At 41.5% G+C, this 23,669-nt stretch overlaps 1 protein-coding gene across 1 annotated transcript in view; it reads right to left on the bottom strand.

Annotated features, from left to right (window-relative positions):
- Positions 1-1,853: 1,853 nt before the first annotated feature.
- The window catches only part of ABCC12 (ATP-binding cassette, sub-family C (CFTR/MRP), member 12), a 96,014-nt gene continuing 74,198 nt past the window's right edge, over positions 1,854-23,669 (bottom strand). The window contains exons 22-29 of the mRNA XM_006872577.1: positions 21,614-21,800; positions 18,660-18,749; positions 11,671-11,860; positions 11,049-11,208; positions 9,309-9,387; positions 7,795-7,908; positions 2,053-2,217; positions 1,854-1,946 (exon numbers count right to left, since the gene is read on the bottom strand). Of these exons, the coding sequence (XP_006872639.1) occupies positions 1,854-1,946; positions 2,053-2,217; positions 7,795-7,908; positions 9,309-9,387; positions 11,049-11,208; positions 11,671-11,860; positions 18,660-18,749; positions 21,614-21,800 (1,078 nt within the window). The remainder of the gene's footprint in view (positions 1,947-2,052; positions 2,218-7,794; positions 7,909-9,308; positions 9,388-11,048; positions 11,209-11,670; positions 11,861-18,659; positions 18,750-21,613; positions 21,801-23,669) is intronic.

A 23,669-nucleotide genomic window follows, 5' to 3' on the forward strand; every position in this document is an offset into this window, starting at 1 on the left:
CCTTGCCTCTGATATTGAGCTTCACGTTTACTAATCCTGCAGCCTGCCACCCTGCCCCTTGTTATGCAAGTGAATATGTTTTCCTGTTTAAGTCAGTTTGAGTTGGACTAGCTGTTACTTGCAGCCAAATGCATTGTAAATGACACAGATGACTCAGTGTTGTCCCCTTTCCTAAGAAGATGCTGATCCTTACCTGAGGGTAAAATAACCTCAGTCCCAGGGCACCACAATGAAATGAGAAAAAATGTAAAGAATTTGCTTCCTAATTAGCATCAAAGTTGACATTAATGGAGGACTCTGAACTTGGTTGAACTTTCTTCAACTTTACAAATATAACATGGCAGGAAATATTTAATTACATTCAGGAAACACAAGAACAACACAGCCCTCTGAGGAGTCTCTAGTCAGGGCTGAAAAGGATCTTAGCATTTAGTCCAAACCTCAAATTTTACAGATAGGAGAATGGAGGCTCATGGAGAGCAAGCTGCTTGCCTCAGATCACACAACCACTCAGTTTAACCAAAACCAAAACCCAGGTTATGGAAAGCTGTATTAGTGTTCAAAATATATGCTGCCCCTTCCAAGTGGAGGGTTATACAACTTGCTGCAGGAGAAAGCTTTTCCATGAAACATGGGTGGAAGTAGCACATGTAATTACCATGTCTGCCTTTGCCCTCCACCATGAGATGGGGGATGTCCCAGACAGAGGCTGCTTGGTCAGCTTGGGACCCAGAGTGAAGAGGATGAGCAGTAGAGCCACCACTGACCCATGATAGCTGTGTATCATGGAGGAAAAATGAACCACTAAACTTTGTGGTCATTTGTTATGCGACATTACTGTGTCTATCCTGATTTCTCCTGGAAGATCTGTTTCCAACAGTGTTACTGATGAAGTTAGAAAACACGTCTTGAAACTCAAGAGCCTGCTTGAGTTCAAGTTTAAATAGTGGTGTGACCGTGGCCAAGTTACTCTCTTGGTGATGGAGTTTCCTCGTGAGCAATATGAGAATAACACATGGACTACTTGGAATATGTTTTACTTGCATCTGTCACAGCCTTGAGATGGGAAAGAATGTCCTTTGCTGGGGAAATGCCATGAGGACAATGACTGAGTGGAGGGAGAACTCATGAGGGGCTATGAGAGGAAAGATCACAGAAATTGGAATATCTTTAGTAAAATAACTGCACAGTCACATTTCAGGATGGTTTAGTTTCCAACTGTGTTTTAATGACCAATAAAGATGATATAAAGATGTAATTAATAAAAGAAGCTCCAGCATTTTGATTTCCTGGTTATTCTAATAGATCAAATGCAATATACAATATGATCAAATATATGTACATATATATGTGTATGTGTGACCAAGTATTGTAATTCATCTATTCATCTGTCATGCTACAGATCTGTGTAATTACTGCTTGTCACACAGCAAGATAAAAGTGAATAGGAGTAAAGGTAAAGAAAACTGCCCTGATACTCTCACAAGGCAAGGAAACCTTTACAAATCCTATTTTCAGGCATTTTCCCATTCTTTTTTTGAAAAGGCATTGAAATGGTACTGGTTGAGACCCTTAGAGTTTTAGGAATAAAGGGGCAGTTTTAAGTCTACTTGCTTTTTCTGCCCCAATTTGCCATTCAGAACCAACTCCAAGTCTCCCAAGAGATGAAGTGGTGTGGCCTAGGCCTACTAAGGAAAACCGTCTCAGCCCCAGCTCAGCCTGGGCTTCACGGGCTGGGAAGGAGGGTGGGTCAGGGCTTCCTGTTGAGATGACAGCCTTCCTCCTGTAGACTCAACCTACTCATCAGACACATCCTTCTCAAAAAGCATGTGACATGACCCCCACAGGGACCATTACGATCGGATTTTGTTTTCTGCTGCTAATAACATTGCAAATGCAGAATCTGGATTCTCCGCAAGGACTTCAGGCTTGTCAAACTCAGCCACCTAAACGAGAAGAAGAACTGAGGTTGTCAGAAATTGTCCACCCACCATAATAAAGCCCAAACCATGTTTTGGGAAGGGGAGGGGAAGTCCAGAGATAGTCCTTCACCTTCCCATTTTCCATGACCAGAACGCGGTCACAGTTGAGAACTGTGTTTAAGCGGTGGGCAATAGTCAACACTGTGCAGCCTTTGAAGGCATCCTTGATGGTGCTCTGAACAAGGGTGTCTGTTTTTGAGTCCATGGAGGCAGTGGCTTCATCAAGGAGGATGATCTGTTGAGGAAGAAATGCAAAAGTCACATCAAGCCAAAGCAGTAGCTAGAGGGAAATTTATAGCTTTAGCTGCGTCTATTTGAAGAGAAAGGAGCCCTGGTGGTACAGTGGTGAAAGTACTAATCTGGTAACCAAAAAGTCAGTGGTCTGAATCCACCAAATGCTTCATGGGAGAAAGATGTGGCAGTGTGCTTCTTTACAGATTGCTATTATTGCTAAATGCCTTCAAGTCAGTTCTGACTCATAGCAACTCTGTCTAGGGTTTCCAAAGAATAGCTGGTAAATTTGAACCACTGACCTTGCAGTTCAAATCCATCTTGTGGCCCAGTGCATTATCCCATAGCACCACACCAGGATTCCTTACAGATTACAGCCTTGGAAACCCTACAAAGCAGTTATACTTTGATCGATAAGGTTGCTATGAGTCAGTATCTACTCGATGGTTTGGTTTGTTGGTTTATTTTAAAAGAAGAAAGGCTGAAAAGTAATGAATAAAGCATCCATCTCAAGAAGTTAGGAAAAACACAGCAAAATAATAGTCACACTATATCACTTTCACTTCCCTTAAAGAGACTTGCTGGAAGAACAAGGTTATGTTTTTGTACTCCTCTTTTTAGATGGTTTATTCTAACCCTATAAACTTATAGGAAGAAGCAGTGCACAGGCTTTATTTACTGTCCTAATATGAGTCACCATAATAGCGAGAGGTTATCAAAATGGCACTTTTATTAGGTTCCTACTGCTGCTGTAACAAATCATCACTCATTTAGTGACGTAAATCAACATGAATTTGCAGTGAAAACTTTGAGACCCAGAACTCGACAGGACTGTGTTTTTCTGGGTCTCACAGGTTTCCCACCTTAGGCAGAGTGCATTCTTATCCTTTTATATCACTCTCTATTACTGGAAAATATTTGCATTTTCCTTCTATGGCAGGTTTCTAATAATCTTATGTGGATTTGGCATATTGTTACAGTTCTGGAGGTCAAAAATCTAAATGGGGGGATGCAAAATGGTCCAACCACTCTGGAAAACACTATGACACTTCTTCAGAAACTTGGTAACAGAAATATCATGTGATCCAGCAATTCCTCTACTTGGTATATATCCACAAGAAACATGAGCCATAACACAAGTAGATAAATGCACACCAATGTTCATAGCAGCACTCTTCACTATAGCAAAAAGATGGAGACAGCCTAAGTGCCCATCAATGGAAGATCAGATAAACAAACCTTGGTACATAATGGAATATTATGCTCCCTTGAAGAATAACAAGGAAGCTGGTCAAGTCGTCTCGTAACATGGATGAAACATGAGGACATTATGCTGAGTGAAATTAGTCAGTCACAAAAGGACACATACTGCATAAGGCCATTATTGTAAAAGTTTAAGAAAATATACCCAAACTAAAAGGGGGGAGGGGGGAATCTTTGTTGGTTACCAGTGGGGAGGGGAGAGTTGGGGAGGTTGAGGAAGGTGACAGTATAACACAGGGTAGGGGTCAGAAACATCATAATTCCAGTGTTGGGGAGGGCGATACACAAGAAGGGGGAGGGTGAAGAACAAGATAGACAGGGGAGCACTGAGACAGGTTTGCATGGGCTAAATGAGACAGAGGACTCTAGACCTGGGACGAGAGGGACTAAGATCTGGCAATCAGGAGGCAGACATGCAGAATGTGTACTTTGGTGGTTATAAGTTATTATATATGCCTGAGTGTTTTTTTTGTTTTTGTTTTTTAAGAGTTAAAGAGAATAGAGAGAAATACTGTTAACTGATGGTACATGGAGAGGAATGCAATTATTGTGTATGATTTGTTGAATGTAAAACTGATGAAGATCTGCCCTGTAAATTTACACTTAATCTACAATAAAAACTTAAAGAAAAAAATTAAAATAAAAAAACCCTGATGTTCCCCCATGTAAACTATCACTCAAATCACAATAAATCTTAAATAATTAAAAAACGTCTTGTGCAGATTTGCCTAATGTAATACGTCGTTTGATTTCTTGACTGCTGCTTCCTTGCATGTTGATGGTTGATCCTAGAAGAATGAAGTCCTTGACAATTTCAATGTTGTTCATTGGTCCAGTGGTGAGGATTTTTGTTTTCTTTACAATGAGATGCAATTCATACTGAAGGCTGTGATCTTTGATCATCATTAGTCTTTTACGTCCTCCTCACTTTCAGTAAGCAAGATTGTATCATCTGCATATCACAGGTTGTCAATGAGTTTTCCTCCAATCCTGATGCCACATTTTTCTTCATACAACCCAGGTTCTTGGATTATTTGCTCAGCATACAGGTTGAATAAGTATGGTGAAAGAATACAACCCTGTCGCACACCTTCCCTAATTTTAAAACATTCAGTGTTCCCATGTTCTGTTCGAACAACTGCCTGTTGGTCCATGTACAGATTCCTCATGAGCACAGTTAAGTGTTCCAGAATACTCATACTTCACAATGTTGTCATAGCTTGTCATGATCCACACAATTGAAAGCCTTTGAGTAGTCAATAAAGCACAGGTAAACATCTTTTTGGTATTCTCTACTTTCAGCCAAGATCCATAGGATATCAGCAATGATATCCCTAATTCCATGGCCTCTTCTGAACCTGGCTTGAACCTCTGGAAGTTCTCTGTCAATGTATGGTTGCAGCCATTTCTGTATTACCTTTAGTAAAACTTCACTCACATGGGATATCAGAGATAGTGTCTGATGATTTCTGCATTCCACTGGGTCACCTCTCTTTGGAATGGGCACAAATATGGATCGCTTCCAATCTAGTTGGCCAGATAGTTGTCTTCCAAATTTCTTGGCAGAGATGAGTGAGTGCCTCCTGTGCCATCTCACTTTCTTGGAAGATTTCCATTTGTATTCCATTAATTACTGGTGCCTTGTTCTTTGTCAATTCCTTCAATGTACCTTGGACTTCTTCCTTCATTATCATTGCCTCTTGATCATATGCTACCTCTTGAAGTGGTTCAACATCAACCATTTCTTTTTGGTACAGTGACTCTGTGTATTCCTTCCATCTTCTCTTGATGCTTTCTGCATCATTCAGTAATTTCCCCAAAGAATCCTTCAATAACAAAAGTCAAGGCTTAAATTTTTGTTTCAGTTCCCCTAGCTTGAGAAATGCTGAGCCTGTTCTTCCCTTTTGGTTTTCTGACTCCAGATCTTTGCACATTTTGTTGTAATATTTAACTTTGTCTTCTTGAGCTGACCTTTGATTTTTTCTGTTCAGCTCTTGGACCTCCTCATTTCTTCTATTTGCTTTAGCATCTCTATGCTGGAGAGCAAGTTTCAGTGTCTCTTCTGTTATTCATTTTGATCTTTTCCTTCTTTCTTGTCTTCTTAATTACTTTTTGCTTTCTTCCTGTATGATGTTCTTGATGTCATCCCACAACTCTTCTGGTCTTCAATCTTTAGTGTTTAATGTATCAAATCTCTTCTTCAGATGATCTCTAAATTCAGGTGGGAAATATTCACTGTCATATTTTGGTTTTCATGGGGTTATTTTCATTTTCTTCAGCTCCAGTCTGAATTTGCATAGGAGTAATTGATGGTCTGTTCCACAATCTGCCCCTGGCCTTGTTTTGGCTGATGATATGGAACTCTTCCACCATCTCTTTCCACAGATGTAGTCAATTCAATTTCTGTGTATTCCATCTGGTGATGTCCCTGTGTATAACTGTCTTTTATGCTGTCTAAAGAAGGTATTTGAAATGAACAAATCATTGCTTTTGCATAATTCTACCATGCGATCTCCAGCATCATTTCTATCACCAAGGTCACATTTTCCAATGACTGAGCCTTCCTCTTTGTTTCCAACCTTTGCATCCAATCACCAGTAATGATCGATACATCTTGATTGCATATTTGATCAATTTCACATTGAAGAAGTTGGTAGAATTCTTCTATTTCATCCTCACTGGCTTTAGGGATTGGTGAGTAAATTTGAATAACAGTGGTGTTAACTGGTCCTCCCTGTAGGCACATGGATATTATCCTATCACAGACAGTGTTGTACCTCATGACTGATTTGGATATTTCTTTTTGATGATGAATGCAGCACGATTCCTCTTCAATTCATCATTCCCAGCATAGTAAACCACGTGGCTGTCAGATTCAAAATGGCCAATACCAGTCCATTTCAGCTCACTAATGCCTAAGATAGCAATGTTTATGCATTCCATTTCATTTTTGACAACTTTCAATTTTCCCAGATTCATACTTCATACAGTCCATGTTCTGATTATTAATGGATGTTTACAGCTATTTCTTATCATTTTGAGTTGTGTCCCATTAGCAAATGAAGGTCCTGAGGCCTTTACTCCAAGGGGCTTTACTCTATCATCACTGTCAACTCAACTTTGAAGAGGCAGCATTTCCCCAGTTGCATTTTAATGCCTTCCAACCTGAGGGGCTCATTTTCTGGCACTATATCTGACAGAGTTTATCTGCTATTCATAAGGTTTTCAGTGACTAAGTATTCAGAAGAAGTTTGCCTCTCTTTCTTCCTAGTCTGTCTTCGTCTTGAAGCTCATCTTAAACCTGTCCACTGTGGGTGACCCTGCTGGTATTTAAAATACCTGTGGCATAGCTTCTAGAATCACAGCAACTCACAAGCCACCACAGTATGACAAACTGACAGATAAGTGGTGGCCTACCATAATGCTGATTTATAATTCAGAGGACTTGATATCAACCCCAATCTCTGTTTGACTCTTACTTTCCAGGCCCCTGTTTTCTCAACTGTAAAGGAGGGTCATGCTTTGTTATGAGCATAAGTTATCAAAGACAACAGCTAACCTATTTAAAGTACATGGAGCCATAGATCCAAGAAAACCAAACCCACTGCCATCAAGTCAGCTGTGACTTAAAGCAACCCCATATAGATTTTCCAAGACTGTAAATCTTTATGGGAGCTAACAGTCTCATCTTTCACTCTCAGAGTGGCTACAGCTAGTAGCCCAATGCCTAACCTACTGCACCACCAATGCTCCCTGTAGGCACTGAACACATGCTGGTTACCTTTCCCCTGATTTGCCAGGCCTAGAGCACATACAATGGGTTACACATCCCATGAAGATTCAGAGAATGAAGCTTTCAAAGTGACATCAATCCTTTCCAAAAAACCAGTAAGCAAGGATGGGTAAGTTACTAAGAAAAATCCATATAAATTTCACAATTCACGTACCCTGGCATCCTGATGGCCTTCTTCAGAGTCCTGGGTACTGTTTATCAGGCCTCATGATTGTTCAGGGACAAAGTTAAAAGTCAAAAGGCAAATCTTTCAAACTCAAACTACTTAGGTGAACAGAAAGAATACCGAAGCAAGATCTCCCAAGGGGGGTTCAGGGGAAGGAGGTGCCATTGCTGTAAATGGCTGTTATTTTTCAATTTTTACCCCTCACCACTTTGTCTTAAAGAAAAAGTGATCGGTTTTTAAATGGCCCAATTGCTCTCTCTTTTCTGAAAGACAACCACATGGTTCTACCCCCTGGATGGAGTGGCGCTGCGGGAAATATCCAAAATTTGAACAATCCATTTTCTGTGCTGGTTCCTTACTTTTGAATTACGGAGCAGTGCTCGAGCCATACAAAGCAGCTGACGTTCCCCTACTGAGAAGTTTTCTCCATTTTCTGTGACTTCTGCCTGTAATTTTTCGGGGAGTTTCATTATCTATAAAACACAGAAAACACCACATTGATGCTGATGATCTATAAAATTGTCCTGCATCGCCTATATTGATTGCCTCTTTCTCTTGCATTTATCAGCTTGCTTTATTTTACTGTGAAAAAATAAAATGCAAACAACAATCATTTCAATATTGCAAACAGGCACCAGGGAAAGACCAGGGAGTAGGCAGACAGTAATAATTTAAAATCACAGCATGATTCATAGAACCCCATAGACACCTCGTCAAGGAGTACAAATCATGCACATATGGCTCCAAGAGGACACACAAACAAGTGCAAATGACTTTCAGGATCCCTATTTCCACGGATAGAATACTGATGGGATGGGAAAGTTTTCTGGGGACAAAGGAAGGCTAAGACTTGTGAACCCAACAAATCAAAGTGGCTTTGGAAGCTGCTCACTCTGGTGTCAAGTCCTGGGAAAACACTTCCTGTGGGATGCAGAGGGGAAGTGCTCATCTGCTGACCCCAGCTGGAACTGAGGTTCTCACAGTACAGGGTCCAATTTCACAGCTGGTTCGGTATACTCAAACTAGCCCATGCTTGCCATTCCTGCAACATGCCACACCTTTCACCATTTTGTGGCATTTAGGTAAGCAAATGAGGCCACTGGAAGAATAATAGACCACTCCCACCTGTTGATTCAAGTCTCCAATCTGCCCCTCACTAGCCTGGATAAGTTACTTCCCTGCCCTAAGTCTGTATTTCTGTATTTCTACGTCTCTAAAATTGGGGTGGTGTAGAAACCACTACGCTATCAGAGCTCTGGTAACGTAGTGGTTAGGAATCGGGCTGCTAACCTCAAGGTCAGCAGTTCAAAACTACCAGCCGTTCCACAGGAGAAAGATGAGGCTTTCTGCTCCCCTAAAGATTTACAGCCTCAGAAACCCTGTGCAGGGTCACTATGAGTTGGAACTGACTCCACGGTGCTTAACAACAACAACAACAAAATTGGGGTGACAGCACCAACCACAAATGGTTCTAATAAGGATCCTGTGAGATGATTAGTGTAGAGGTCTCAGCTGTATCATCTCAGAAGCCTAATTAGTGTTATCTGTTGGTGTGGCACTGCGGGTTAATGCACTGGACTGCAAAGTCGGCTTGAACCACAAAATCGGCGGCTCAAGCTCATCAGCAGCTCCTGGCAACCCTATACAGGATGACTATGAGTTGAAACTGGCTCAACAGTGCACATCAACAATAACAGCATTGCTGCTTTGCATAATATGGAGTAAATAGGATATCATTAACTGACGTATGTGGTACCCACAGCACACTTGGTCAAACCTACTAGGCCAGGTGCTTGCAGAATGAAAACCTAGGCCAAGTATCTAGCACTACTTCTGGCAAGCTGATTCATCCTGTACAGCCCCAGAAACGTACTGTGTCTCTCATGAATGTTCTCTCTAGAACCAGCCAGAGCATCTCATCACTGTGATTCTCAAAGGGATCCAAGTTGTACCTGCAATGATGGAAAAGAGAGGGAGCTGGATTTCTGAGGGTGAGAAGTTGGGGAGATTGTAGACTGTAGCGAAGGCAAGTATCTACTGGTCCTACAGTTTCAAAAGTTGTGTCAACCCTATCACCAAGCAGAAACCAGGAGGCAGACAGGGCCATGGACAATGCTGCCAAGAGGTAACACTGAGCTAGGCACCCAGGAAGGTTCATCTGGGCCTTTCCATTACCATGTGCAGCACAGTAAACTGTTGTTGTTAGCTGCTCAAGTTGACCTCCAACTCATGATGACCTCATGCTTAGCAGGATAAGGATTCTGATTCATAGGGTTTTCATTAGCTAACTTTTGAAATTAGATCACTAGACCTTTCTTCCTATTCTATATTAGTTCTGGAATTTCCTCTGAAACTAGTTTAGCATCACATCAATGTGCCCACTTCCACTGGCAGAAGGGTGGTACACTGGCATCATTCAGGTAAGCAAAGGAAGTCATTGGCATGAGGTGCACTGGCTAGACATCAAACCAGGTCTCCCTGTGGAAGGGGAGGGTTCTACCACTGAGCTCAATGCCTCCAGTGGATTTTAGCTGACCCAATTCCTCCCCTTTTGCTCTTGGCATAGAGAAAGGAAAGAGAATGAGTCAATGTGCCACTTCATTCCCTCCACCCTCAGAGGGATCTGGTGAGATACAAGAGCTCTATCTCCAATTCCAGGGTTGCTCCAAGGGTGAGCGTGCAGAGTGAGATTCTAGAATTTCACCATGTAGAATGTATGTTCCCAGACATGATTTTCTAAATAGAGCTCCCCCTACCTTGTCTGGTACTTAGTGAGAGAAAGGTCCCTAACATTACAGCTGCTGCACTGGATTGACTGGAAAACTCTAGGCTGAATTCCAGGGTAGCATTTTCTGATAGGATTTTCAAGTTTCAATTGACCCTGTGGTTTTGCCCTTGTATCCTGACCTCAGATCTTGAGCCCCTAAAAGTTGCAACTCTGTTTTTCTTGTCATTCTTTCGCAGTCTCTATGCTATGCACTCCTCAACTAGTTGCCCTTGTGTTGACTCTAACCTCAATCCCATATGTCAGAATTAAGCTGTGCTCCATTAGGGTTTTCAGTAGCTGATCTTTAGAAATCAGATAGCCAGGCCTTTCTTTCAAGGTGCCTCTTGGTGGACTAGAACAGCCAACCTTTTGGTTAGTAGCCAAGCACATGAACTGTTCACTTCTTAATGGTCATGAATTAATGTAGGTGACTACATAAGTAGGACAGTCATTTGTTTATTGTGCAAAGAGGGCACTTTTGAGAGTAGTCACTGAAAAACCAGATGGATGCTGGGGCACAGGGGTAAGCCAGGGTTCTTCTGGGCAAACCAGGACATCTGTTTAGTCCACATGTAAGCATCTTGCTTATCATTTATTGAAAATGTAATTTATAAAAGACAAGTAATGTTCAGGGCCCTGTTCCCTAGTTCTTCCTGGGGATTTTTTTCAGAAATAGGAACTAGTAGTGCTTGTAAGCACCTCAGGACACTGCTTCCCTCAGAGAGAGCAGCCCCAGGCCAGTCAGGCCTTGGGGGCTTCACAAAGCTCCTGATCTGTCTGTGTTCACTATCACAAATAGGAATGCACAATGATAAAAAAAAAAAAAAAAAAAAAAAAAACAGCTACCTTACTGTACCTACAAACAGGACAGGATCCTGGGGGATCACAGTCAGCTTGGTTCTGAGGTCTTCCAAACCGATGGTGCAAATATCCACCTCATCAATGAAAATGGTACCACTGGCTGGCTCTGCCAGACGAAACAAGGCCATTCCTAATGATGACTTTCCTGGGAACAATAAAAGCAAAAATGACAAATTAAGTATCAGCTTGTACTTCCATCATATCCAGGCATTTAATTAAGGGGATTTTTAATGCAATGGCAATGGTTCTGTGTGCAGGCTGTGCAGATAGGCATTTCTCCTATACTGGCAGCGACTGGCAGCCCTGATGCACTTAACCTGCCCACACTGCAGGGCCATTGGTACACTACTTATCCTCTGGGCCTCGTTGAACAAGAATGATTCTCATTTAATTAATTCAAAAACTGATGTGTATTTGCTTCCAATGCTACACACCCATTCAACCTGAAATCCTAATTTACAGTAAAGAGATTTGAGAGGGAAAAACAAAACAAAATAAAGCAACCAATCCACAATACATATAAATCACCCTCTGGTGGAACTTAATGAGCACATCCAGTGGAAACTCAAATAAAATAAACCAAAACAAAACCAGAGCTTGTCCTCACCGGAACCTGTTCTTCCAACAATGCCAACCGTCTGTCCACTTTGGATGTTCAGATTCAGTCCATCGAGAACAAGGGGAGTGTTGTCTCTGTATCTCATATGATAGTCTTTGAAGGTTATCTCCCCTTGGCTGGGCCAGTCCTTAGGACAGGCCTCCACTGTGGGGGGGTGAGTGCATTCAGGAACACAGGTCTGAAAAGCAGAATGATGTATGATAGATGAATAGTTATTCACTTTTCCATTCATCTCATTTATTCACACAATTCTAGGCTCTGGAGTCCACTGGTGGTAGACTAGGCCAATCAGGACCCTATAATCAGGAAGATTCACACATACCAGTGGGAAGTCACATAATAAACACCAATATTTTCAGAAATGAATAAAACATCGTATTGTATTAGATGTAAAGAAGACTGTTGGGTCCTAACATTACAGCTTCTGAACTGTAAAAACTCTGATACTTAAGACAAGCTTGTATGACTGGACCAAGAAAAAGAAAGTGGTGTGGTTGGAGCTTTGTAAAGAGCGGGATGGATGACTTAGAAAAATAGGCAAGGCACAGGTCACACTAAGCCTCTGGTGGACCTGGGCAATGGCTGCAGTGTGGCCCTGAAGTTGGGTGACACTTCATACTGAGTCTTCAGATTGCAGAATTCAATGATTCACAATTAAAAAAAAAAAAAGTCACTGGTGATTCTGTTGAAGAATTCTTGACTTCCATTCAGAAGACCTAGGTTCAATGCCTGGTCAATGCATCTTACAAGCAGCCACTACCTATCTGTCAGTGGAGGCTTGCATGTTGTTGATGCTGAACAGGTTTCAGTGGAACTTTCAGTCTAAGATGAATTAGAAGGAAATGCTTGGCCATCAATGAAAACCCATGATCACTACAGTCCATTGTGTATAAGGTTGCTTTGTGTCAGAGGCCAACTTGACAGTAATTAATAACACCAACAAAGAATCATCATGGTGCTAGAAGTAGGAAGATGACAAGAATGTAGAATGTCAAGTCGAGAGGTCTTTATACCCACTACCACTGAGTCCATTCCAACTCACAGTGACCCTGTGTAGGGTTTCTGAGACTGTACGTCTTTGATGGGAGCAGAAAGCATCCTCTTTCTCCTGCAGAGTGGTTGATGGCTCCAAACTGCTGGAATCGTCGTTAGAAGTCCAACGTCTAACCCACTATGCTATCAGGACTTCTTCGAGGTGTTTACAGCTCCATGGAAAAGGCTTTTAAATTTACTGAAACCCAAGAAAGGCAAAATCTAACCAACAACTGTGCTAGCTTCGCTGGGATACAATACCAAGCCCCCCTCTTAAGTTTTGATGAAGCCCTTATTAGTGACAAGAAATAGGGCAGCTGTCAGCTCAAATCTCTTGTCAATAAGCAACCTCAATTAGCTGAGAGAGAAAAAAAATTGCATCCCTAAAGAGTGAGAATTTTTAACTCTTAGAAGATTTAGAACTAAGAATTAACAATATTTAAGAGAAATGAGACCACACAGTAATGTTTTACTAGGAGTTTAAGGAGTCTGCATGTGTGTTTTAAGTACATGCAATACAGAATTTGGGACTGTGATTTTTATTTAAAATGCATAATTGAACAATTGATTTAAACATGATTCTAAGTTAAAAGCTTAATGTGTATGTACAGCAATGTAACATGTATGTGAATGTAAAGCTCATCATATTTGTAAGTTTACTTTATTCAATTTATATAACCATAGGAAGATCTGTATGTTAAATCAGATTAACTCATAAAGAAAATTCAATGTATAAAAATTTTAAATATAGTTTAAATTGTTTGAAAGTGTTTAATTAAGTTTGTAAGTGGAGTAAAACATTATTCAAAGGTCCTTAAAAGTAATTGGCTAGACTACATTTCAAACACTAGCAGGACATGTGAGCTGACCATAAGAATTTTATTTTGTTTAAAGTTTTATTGTGAATTGAGTGAAAGTTTACAGGACACATCATCAATTTTACATTCAACAAATCATATACTTTGTTTCATTACAATGATTATTATCCCCTCCATGTGCCATCAGTTAACAGTTTTTTTTTGTTTTTTTTTGTTGTTGTTGTTGTTTTCTATTCATTTTAGCTCTTTAAAAATAAAAAAAAAAATCAGGCATACATAATAATTTAAATCAGCAAAGGGCACATTCTGCAAGCCTGCCTCCTAGCCACCAGCTCTCAGACCCTCTCTTTCCATGAATCTCTAGAGTCCTCAGCTACTCCCTCTCTCCATGTCCCCATCTCTGCCTCCATCTCAAGTGTCACTGCTTCTCTGGATAGAGTCCTGCTTGTGCTCTTCTCCCTTGATGGTCCTAGGGTCCTCTGTTTCTGGACTGCAAGATTAACTATTCCCCCATTTTTGTTACAAAACTTCTACCTTTACCATTATGACAGTTGCAATTAGTCATAATAACAATTACTCATTGTTGAATCATAAGATTCTTATCCCCATCTCTTTTCACCAGACTCATCTAGACAAGATGAAAACTTATCAATGAGGATTCTATCTTCCCCCACCCACTTTTAAACCAAATATCCTCTTGAAACCTTGTAAGTCAGTCACTTCATGCCTTTATCACCCCTCATTTTAGGTACCAATGCCTAAGTTGCCCATCCCTATCTACCCTGTATCCAGAGGGGATAACATTGATCCTTGATGTGAAGACTCTTACTATCTCTACTAATATTCTGAGCTACTACATCCATGAGTATAGGTTAAGTTCATCAAATTGTAGCAATTTATACTCATTTCCTTTATCAAAAATTGTTTGATTGTTTTTTCAATCTTCCTCTAGTTGAGTTCTGATTATCAAGCCATCAAGGCTAGGCCCAATGGGTACTATCTGCAAGTTCAGGTGTTCTTGTGCATCTCCCCTCATTTCATATCAGCTGGATGCCTCATTCTCAGTTCTGGCCCTCCGTGGCTATGTCCTTGTTTATGGGCTCAAATGTCCCCAGGTCTCACCTCACTTTGGACCAACTAGCCCTTCCTCTTCTCTCTCTCATCTCCAGGTCAACAGGAGTCTATGAAATGTGGTTGAACTCAGCCCATTTCTACATTGCTGGCTTTCCTCCTCTTCCACTCACCAGTAGACCAATGTGGTCACCAGCAAAGCTTACATGCCTGCTTATGTGTTCCCTTTGAGTTTCAGTATTAGAGGGGTGTTTGTTCTGAAGGGACTTGATTGCTTGCCTTGATGGCTTCCCAGCAAATAACTTGTTTATTCTTATAGTAGCCAATCATCCTGCTATTTTTGTTTTGGGGATTTTCTTTCTGATAATTCTTTGAAGGTGTATCTTCTGTTGCTGTAGCTGTTCCAGGCTGATCTGCTTGTCCTTTCTAGTGGGAATGTTCCACCTCAGAAGGTTCTGGATGGGGCTTAGGATTACACCTAAGTCCTATATACTGCAAAGGCTCCGCAATAAGCCTATTTCACTGGGCAAGTTCTAGAACCCCTTTTAGGTATTCCAGTCAGCTATATGCTGAAGATGGGCTTACAAGCTTTCTTATAATCATGTTTCCCGACATTCCTTTCTATCCCACTCAGGTGTCCATTTTACAATAGTATGCAAGGGAAACCACTATTCATAAGACAGTCAAGCATCTTAGTATTATTTCCCTCTTCATACTATGCCTAGATCCCTGTATCACAGAGCCCTGTTGTTCCAAGTTTGCGCATGCATCACTGTATACCTCTATCCCATTTAGCCCATGCAAACTTGTCTCAGTGTTTCCCTATCTACCTTGTTCTTCCACCCCCTCCTTTTTGTGTTTGCCCTCCCCAACACCTGAACTCTGATGTGTCTGCCCCCTACCCTGTGCTCTACCATCACCTCCATCCACCTTCCCCAAAGTTCCCACCCCACCCCCACCGGTAACCAACAAAGTGGGGGTTTTCCCCCCTTTTAGTATGAGTATCTTTTCTTAAGCTTTTACAATAATGGTCTTATACAATATTTGCTGACTAATTTCACACAGCATAATGTCCTTAAGATTCATCCATGTTATGTGGTGGCTTGCAGCTTCCTTGTTATTCTTCAAGGTAGCATAATATTCCATTGTGTGTATGTGCCAAGGTTTATTTATCCATTCTTCCATTGATGGGCACTTAGGCTGTCTCCATCTTTTTGCTGTTGTGAATAGTGCTGCTATGACCATTGGTGTGTATATATCTACTTGTGTTTTAGCTCATATTTCTTGTGAATACACACCATAAGAATTGCTGGATCAAAAGGTATTTCTATTTCCAACCTTCTGAGGAAGCACCATACTGTTTTCCACAGTGATTGGACCATTTTTCATCCCCACCAGCAATGTAGGAGAGTCCCAGTCTCTCTACATCCTCACCAACACTTATTGTCCTCTGCATTTTTGAACTTTACTATTATTGCTGTTGTGAGATGATATTTCATTGTTGATAATTCATTAGAAGATTTGCATCTTTCTAATGGCTAGTGATCATGAACATTTCTTCATATGTTTATTGGCTGCCTGGATCTCCTCCTTGGTGAAGTGTCTGTTCATGTCCTGTGCCCATTTTTTAACTGGGTTACTTGTCTTTTTCTTGTAGAGGTGTTGTAGTTTTCTACAGATTTTAGAAATTAGTCCCTTGTCTGATATATTATTGCAAAAGATTTTTGCCCATTCTGTGGGCTCCCTTTTTACTCTTTTTGTGAAATCCTTTGATGCACACAAGTTTCTAATTTTTAGACTGCCCAAATCATCTATTTTCTTTTCTTTTGTGTAGTTTTTATAATGTTTGGCAGTCTATGTGTACCCTATATTAGAGACCTGAAATTTGTTCCTATTTTGTCATTGATGACTTTTATAATTCTGGGATTCATATTTAGGTCTTTAATCCATGCTAAGTTGTTTTTTGTATATGGCATGAGATATGGTTTTGTTTCAATCTTCTGCATATCAATTTCCAGATCAGCCAGCACCATCTGTTGAAGAGACTATGTCTTCCCCACTCAATATACTTCGACCCTTTGTCAAAGATGAGTTGACATGTGGATGGGTTAATTTCTAGATTCTCAATTTTGTTCTATTGATCTGTGTGCTTTTCATTGTACCAGTACCAGGTTGTTTTGACCACTGTAGCCATATAGTATATTTTGAAATCAGGGAGTGAAAGGCTTCCAACTTTGTTCTTCTTCTTAAGCAGTGTTTTGCTTATCCTGGGTCTCTTTCCTTTCCATATAAAGTTTGTCATTGTTTTTTCCATCTCTCTAAAGAATGCCATTGGAATCTGGGTTGGGATTATGTTTTATGTGTAGATTGCTTTGGGTAGTATTGACATTTTCACAATGTTTAGTCTTCCTATCCAGGAGCATGGTATAGTCTTCCATTTTTGTAAGACTCTTTTGGTTTCTTGTAGTAGTGTTTTGTAGTTTTCTTTGAATAGGTCTTTTGTTTCTCCGGTTACATTTATTCCTAAATATTTCACCCTTTGGGTGACTATCGTAAATAGTATTGCTTTCCTAATTTCCTTTTCAGTACTCTCATTCCTCTCATAGAGGAATCCAACTGATTTTTGTATGTTGATCTTGTCCTTGCCACTTTGCTGAATCTTCCAATGGTTTCCAGTGGTTTTTTCTGTTGAGTGTTTGGCGTTTTCTACGTACAGGATCTGAAGAGCAGAGATGTCAGCTTGAGGACTAAGGTGCGCCTGACCCAAGCCATGGTATTTTCAATAACCTCATATGGATGCGAAAGCTGGACAGTGAAGGAATATCGTAGAAGAATCGATGCCTTTGAGTTGTGGTGTTGGAGGAGAATACTGAAAGTGCTGTGGACTGCCAAAAGAACCAATAGATCTGTTTTGGAAGAAGTGCAACCAGAGTGCTCCTTGGAGGTCAAGATGGCTAAGCTTCATCTCTCCTACTTTGGACACATTGTCCAGAGAGAACAGTCTCTGGAGAAGGATGTCATGCTGGGTAAGGTGGAGGGTCCGAGAAAAAGAGGAAGAACCCAAATGAGATGGATCAGCCAGGTGGCATCATTGATGGCGTCAGGTGTGGCAGCGGTAGTGAGGTTGGCCCAGGATCGGACATTGTTTTGTTCTGCTGTGCATGGGGTCACTATGAGTCGGTTCTGACTCGATGGCACCTAACAACAACAACAACATATAGGATCATATCATCTGCAAATAGAGAGAGTTTCACTTCCTCTTTTCCAATTTGGATGCCTTTAATGTCCCTATCTTGTCTTATAGCTCTGGCTATGATTTCCAAAACAATATTGAATAGGAGTGGTGACAAAGGGCATCTTTTTCTGGTACCTGTTCACAAGGGAAAGGCTTTCAATTTCTCTCCATTGAGAGTGATGTAAGCTGTTGGTTTTGTATATGTGCTCGTAATTATGTTGAGAAATTTCCCTTTAATTCCTACTGTATTGAGTGTTTTTATCAGGAATGAATGTTTGATTTTGTCAAATGCCTTTTCTGCATCAATCAATATGATCATGTGGTTCTTTTCCTTTTTCTTATTTATATGGTGGATTACATTGATTGCTTTCCTAATGATGAACCATCCTTGCATCCCTGTATGAATCCCACTTGGTCATGATGTATTATTTTTTTGATGTGTTGTTGAATTCTGTTTGCTAAGATTTTGTTGAGAATTTTTGCATCTATATTCATGAGGCCCATAAGAGCTTTTTAAGAAGAATTAGACTTCATTAAAGTTTACAGTTTCAATAAGCCAACCATTAATTTTTAGAAACCAAAGTTAACCACTGAATTGTCTTTTCTGTGTTCAGAAACTGCCCGTGAGGAAAATTTGTTTTTAAAAATAATCTAATGTTTAATATCAAGGACTTCAGATGGTCATGTGAAAGATTTTTAAGAAGAGTGACATAGTCACATTTTTTTCTTAAAAGATCCTTTCCCATATAAAAACTTAAATATTTTGCATAAGTGCTGCCATAGGTAACTTCACCCTCCTCTGTCATGGTCTAATTTCTTACCAAAATGTATTCCCTAAGCAGCTCCACGGAGGTGAACTTGGCTTGGGTCTCCGTTCCTGTTCGCACACACACTTGGAGCAGTCCACTTAGCTACATTAAAGGAACAAACAGCCACAATTACACCCTTTCCTTGTTTGGGCTCCACTATTCCCCTCTGGTAGCATAGTGGTTACAAATTGGGCTGCTAACCTCAGGGTCAGCAGTTCGAAACTACCAGCTGTTCTGCAGGAGAAACACGAGGCTTTCTGCTCCTGTAAAGATTTACAGCCTCAGAAACCCTGTACAGGGTCACTATGAGTCGGAACTGACTCCATGGCACATAACAACAACACCAAATTCCCCTTTCCAGAATCCTGGTGTTGTACTGTGGGATAAAGCACTGGACTGTAAGGTTGGTTTGAACCTCAAGGTTGGTGGTTCAAACTCACCAGCCACTCCTAGGAAACCCTGCACAGGGTTGCCATGAGTCCCAACTGACTCGATGGCATTTAACAACAACATTCCCCTTTCCAGGACTCATGCTGTGAGGCTGTAGGATAAAGCACTGTACTGCAAAGTCAGTTTGAACCACAAGGTCAACAGTTCAAACTCACCTGCTGCTCCTTTAAAACTCTACACAGGGTCACTATGAATCTGAACTGATTCAACAGCACTTAACAACAACATTCTCCTTTCTGAGTCACAAGGTGGTACAAACAGTTTACCACTCTGCCAATTTATGTCCCCTCAGAGGCATCTCCGAGGAAAGGCCTAGCGATCTACTGCTGAAATCAAAACCACTGAAAACTCTATGGGGCACACTTCTACTCTGACACACATAGGCTCAATGGGTAGCTGCTGTGAATCTCAACTGCCCTGCCTCCCTCAGATCCACAGATACAGGAGGCGTGCATCCTAGCCAAGCTTCCCAAAGTAAAGCTATTCCTATTAGGATGTTTTGCCTTCAAACACTTCCTTTGTATTTAGAAACAAATGATAATTGCATTTTTCCTGGCACTCCAGATGGTGAGAATCATCTCACCGGAGTACCACTTGATCACACACCTCCTCCTTTGAGCAGCAGGGAACTGTGGTCAGACAGGAACTCTTCAAGGAGTTGCCGAACTGCTGGGTGTTGGCCCCTTGCTGCCACCTGGTGGGCCCTGCACCTCTGCACCCTCCCCTCTGCCTCACCCACAGCTAAGAAGCAACTGAAGCACAGATCCCCAGAACTGGACCATAAGAATACCATCAAACCCTACCAATTGCCTCCGAAATGAGAAAACCAAGCCTCAGACTGGGATCCCCCAGAAGCCAGCCCTGAGATCAAGCAGTTTATTAGGACAATGTTGGGGCTGAATGGTGCTCCCTCCCCATTCCCCTCTCACCCACCCCTCTGCCAAAAAAAAAGCGATGCCTACATCCATATTCCTGGAACCTGTGAATGTAGCCTTGGTTGGAGAAGCAGTCTTTGCAAATGGGACTAAGTTACAGACTTTGTGATAAGATCATCCTGGATGATCTGCCCACCCACTACTCTAGTCAATCCTTACTCACAGCAACCCGAGAGGACAGAGCGGAACTGCCCTGTTGGGCTTCTGAGGCTGTAGATCTTTACAAGAGCAGACTGCCTCATCTTTCTCCTGCAGAGTGGCTGGTGGGTTCAAAACAGCAACTTTTTAGTTAGCAGCGCTATGTGTAACCAAATCCATCACCAGAGCTCCTGGTATTACCTAGGTGAGCCCTAAATCCAATTACCTAATCCAGTGTTTTAATAAAAGAGGAGAGGAGAAATAAGGAAAAGGAGATGTAAAGACAGAAGCAGAAAATGGAGTATCCATGCATCTGCAAGTCAAGGAATACCCAGGGTTGCTGTAGGCACAAGCTGGAAAAGGCAAGGTAAAGATTCTCATACGACCTTCAAACTCTCATATGACCCCAGCCAACACCCTGATTTCATACTTCTAACCTCCAGAACTGTAAGAACACATTTTTGTTGTTTCATGTCAACAGTTGTGTGGTCCTGGGAAAATAAAATAGGCAGTGAAGCCAGAAAGTACCAGTAGACGGTGGGAAAAATGAGGCAGGGAAGAGAAGGCAACCAATATAGAGTTTGCTCATGAGATTATTGCTGTGTGCCTCAGTTTCATCATCTGTAAAATGAGGAAATCTGTAAATGGCAGTCCTGGTGTGTGTCACTGTGGGTTAATGTGCTGGACTGCAAAGTTGCTTTGAACCGTAAAGTTGGCAGTTCAAGCTCTCCAGATGCTCCTCGGAAACCCCATACAGGGCTGCTATGGGTTGGAACCAAGTCAACAGCACTTAACAACAATAACAATCACATAAGAGTTGTTGTAAGAATTAAATGAATTAATTTAGATAAAAGCCTTAGCACAGTGCCTGAAGTATAATAAATGCCATGTGTTTGCTTATTATTATAATTCAAAAGCATAAACAAAAAGAAGTCAGAAATGATTTGTCATGGGCTTGATGGCTATCTCTTCAACATTCATTCCACTTTCCCCATTGTGGAGCAGTTGTACAAATTGGGGGTGGGGATGACTACGTAACTCTACTTCTTGGCTTAAACCAACCACCATAATTCCATCAAAACACTATTTAGTTTATGTAAACTATATAAATTAGTGCAATAAGAGTGAAGTTTGCTTCCTGTTGTAGCCCCTAGAAGCTTCTGGCAACCACTGTATAACCATGAGTGAAGTCTACTTAAGAATGAAGCCATCACAGGATCAGGACAAAGCCAAGAGCACCATTAAGAAATGAAATCGGAGCCTTGAACAAGCTATGCCTGAAACTCACACATTTCTAGAAGTTTTCATGATGTCTATCCTATTCTCTTTATGTTTAAACCCATTTGAGTTGGGATTTCTGTAACAGCCATGCAACAGCTTCCTCCCTGATATACTCATTATGCCAAAGCCTTCAAGCCAAGCCCAACCTTCACCAAGTGTTACCTGGATGATATAAGACAGTGACAACCCTTTGGATGAAGCACTGATTGAGGAGAAACTCAGGGTCACCAACAAGGCCACAATAAAGGTAACAATGTTCATGAGGATGTCCATTCTCAGAGCAAACCACCTGAGAGCACAATTAAAGTACAAGAGGTGGCTAGAGTTTTCATCATTAAGCATCTTAAACCTGCAATTAAGAAATCAGATAAAACAGGAGGTTAGTATGCTTCCAGGGATTCAGACTTAGGGCTACTGGAGAAATAAGGAAAAATTTTAACCAAGGAAGTTATGAACTCTTACATAATAAACCCTTACAAAATGAACATATATCCATGATCTTTAGAATCTGCTATACTACTATTTGAACTGCACATATGTTGAGAAATTCCATGTAGCAGTAGAATGAATATGTCTTCCCTAGAACTGGCAATTGGAACCCACAGTTGAGAACAAAAGGTGTGCATTCTAACTTCAATGTATCCTTATCTTGGAGTCAGTCACCCCAAAAGACTTTGAAGACTTGAAATGGCCCCATGATCTATATAATATAAAAGGATGGGGGAGGGGTTATAGAGGAGGTAACCTTTAAGAAGAGACAATGTTTGTGATAGCAGAGGAAGGGAGGACAGGTGCCTGATGGGTCTCCCTCCCCAAGTTAGAGAGAGGAAAGTCAAGTTAATTGCTTATAATGCTGGGTGGGGTGGGCTGGGGAAGTCTTCAAGGAGAAGAAGCTAACACCTTGTCCCCTTCTGTGTGCTCACTGAGAAGGGCAAGAGAAGAGAAGGAGGGTGACAGAGATGATGTAGCCAGGGGACAGGGACAAGCTCCACCTCCTGGAGTCCCTTATCTCCCAGATGTACGGGAGTCCTTGGCTGCTAGCTGAAAGGTTGGTCATTTGAGCTCACCCAGAGGTACCTCAGAAGAAAAGTCTGGTGATCTAGTTTCAAAAAATCAGCCACTGAAACCTCTGTGAAGAACAGTTTTACTTGGACACACATGGGATTTCCATGAGTAGGAATTAAATCAAGGTGACTGGTTTTGGTTATAGGAGTAGATGCTGCCAATTCCTGCAGTTTCTAGAGTTAGGAGGGCAATGGGAAGATATTTGAGGCTGCAGTCTAGATGTGGACGTCTTTCTCTGTGAGAAATCCCTCGCTTCAGAGGACTGCAAAGTGATGGATGCTGCCAGCCACAGTTTGGCTGAAAGACGCCTTGGGTTGTACTTATCAGTGAGGTAATGCCTGCTTGGGCTTTGGTCCTAGCGGGCCTTGTGCCTGACACACCACATCTTCACAGTGAGCTGGAGCAGCAGAAGGGAGAGAACAGCTCGGACAGGGGCAGACTCCTGCAGATGTGCCTTTCTCCAGCCCCTTCATCCTGGTATGGTGCTACTGGATAAGCACTGGACTATTAACAAAGCTCAAACCCACCAGCCACTTCTTGGAAACCATAAATAAGGTCACTGTGAGTTGGAACCAACTTGACAGCACTTAACAATAACAACAAAGCTCAGAAAAAATGGAAGACTGTGTTTAAAAATATAAACCAGGTATTTCCCCCCACCCCAATCCATGCATACCAACACAGCCTTACCACTCCAAGCCTCTAGGGAAAGGGGAGAGCTTTGACATGAGTACCAATCAACTAACCAACTGTGGTTGACTTGGTTCCCACTCATGGCAACCCCACGTGTTGTGTAGTTGAGTTGTGCTCCATAAGGTTTTCAAAGCTTTTGAAAGCAGACTGCTAGACTTTGCTTCTGAAACACCTCTGAGTGAATTGGAACTGTCAACCTATCAAGTACTTAACCATTTGCACCATCCAGGGACTCCTAACCAGTTGCCAACAAGTCAATCCTAACTCATGGTGATGCCATGTGTTGTAAAGCAGAACTGTGTTCCAGAGGGTTTTTTATGGCTATGATTTCTCATAAGCAGATCACCAGGCCTTTCTTCAAGGCATCTCTGAGTAGGGTTGAACCATCAACCTTTCAGTTATCGCTGTTAAGTGCCATCAGTTCTGACTCATAGTGACCTTAGATAGGATTTTCTTTTTT

Source organism: Chrysochloris asiatica, unplaced genomic scaffold (assembly GCF_000296735.1).
Source record: "Chrysochloris asiatica unplaced genomic scaffold, ChrAsi1.0 scaffold00204, whole genome shotgun sequence".
Taxonomy (NCBI): Eukaryota; Metazoa; Chordata; class Mammalia; order Afrosoricida; family Chrysochloridae; genus Chrysochloris; species Chrysochloris asiatica.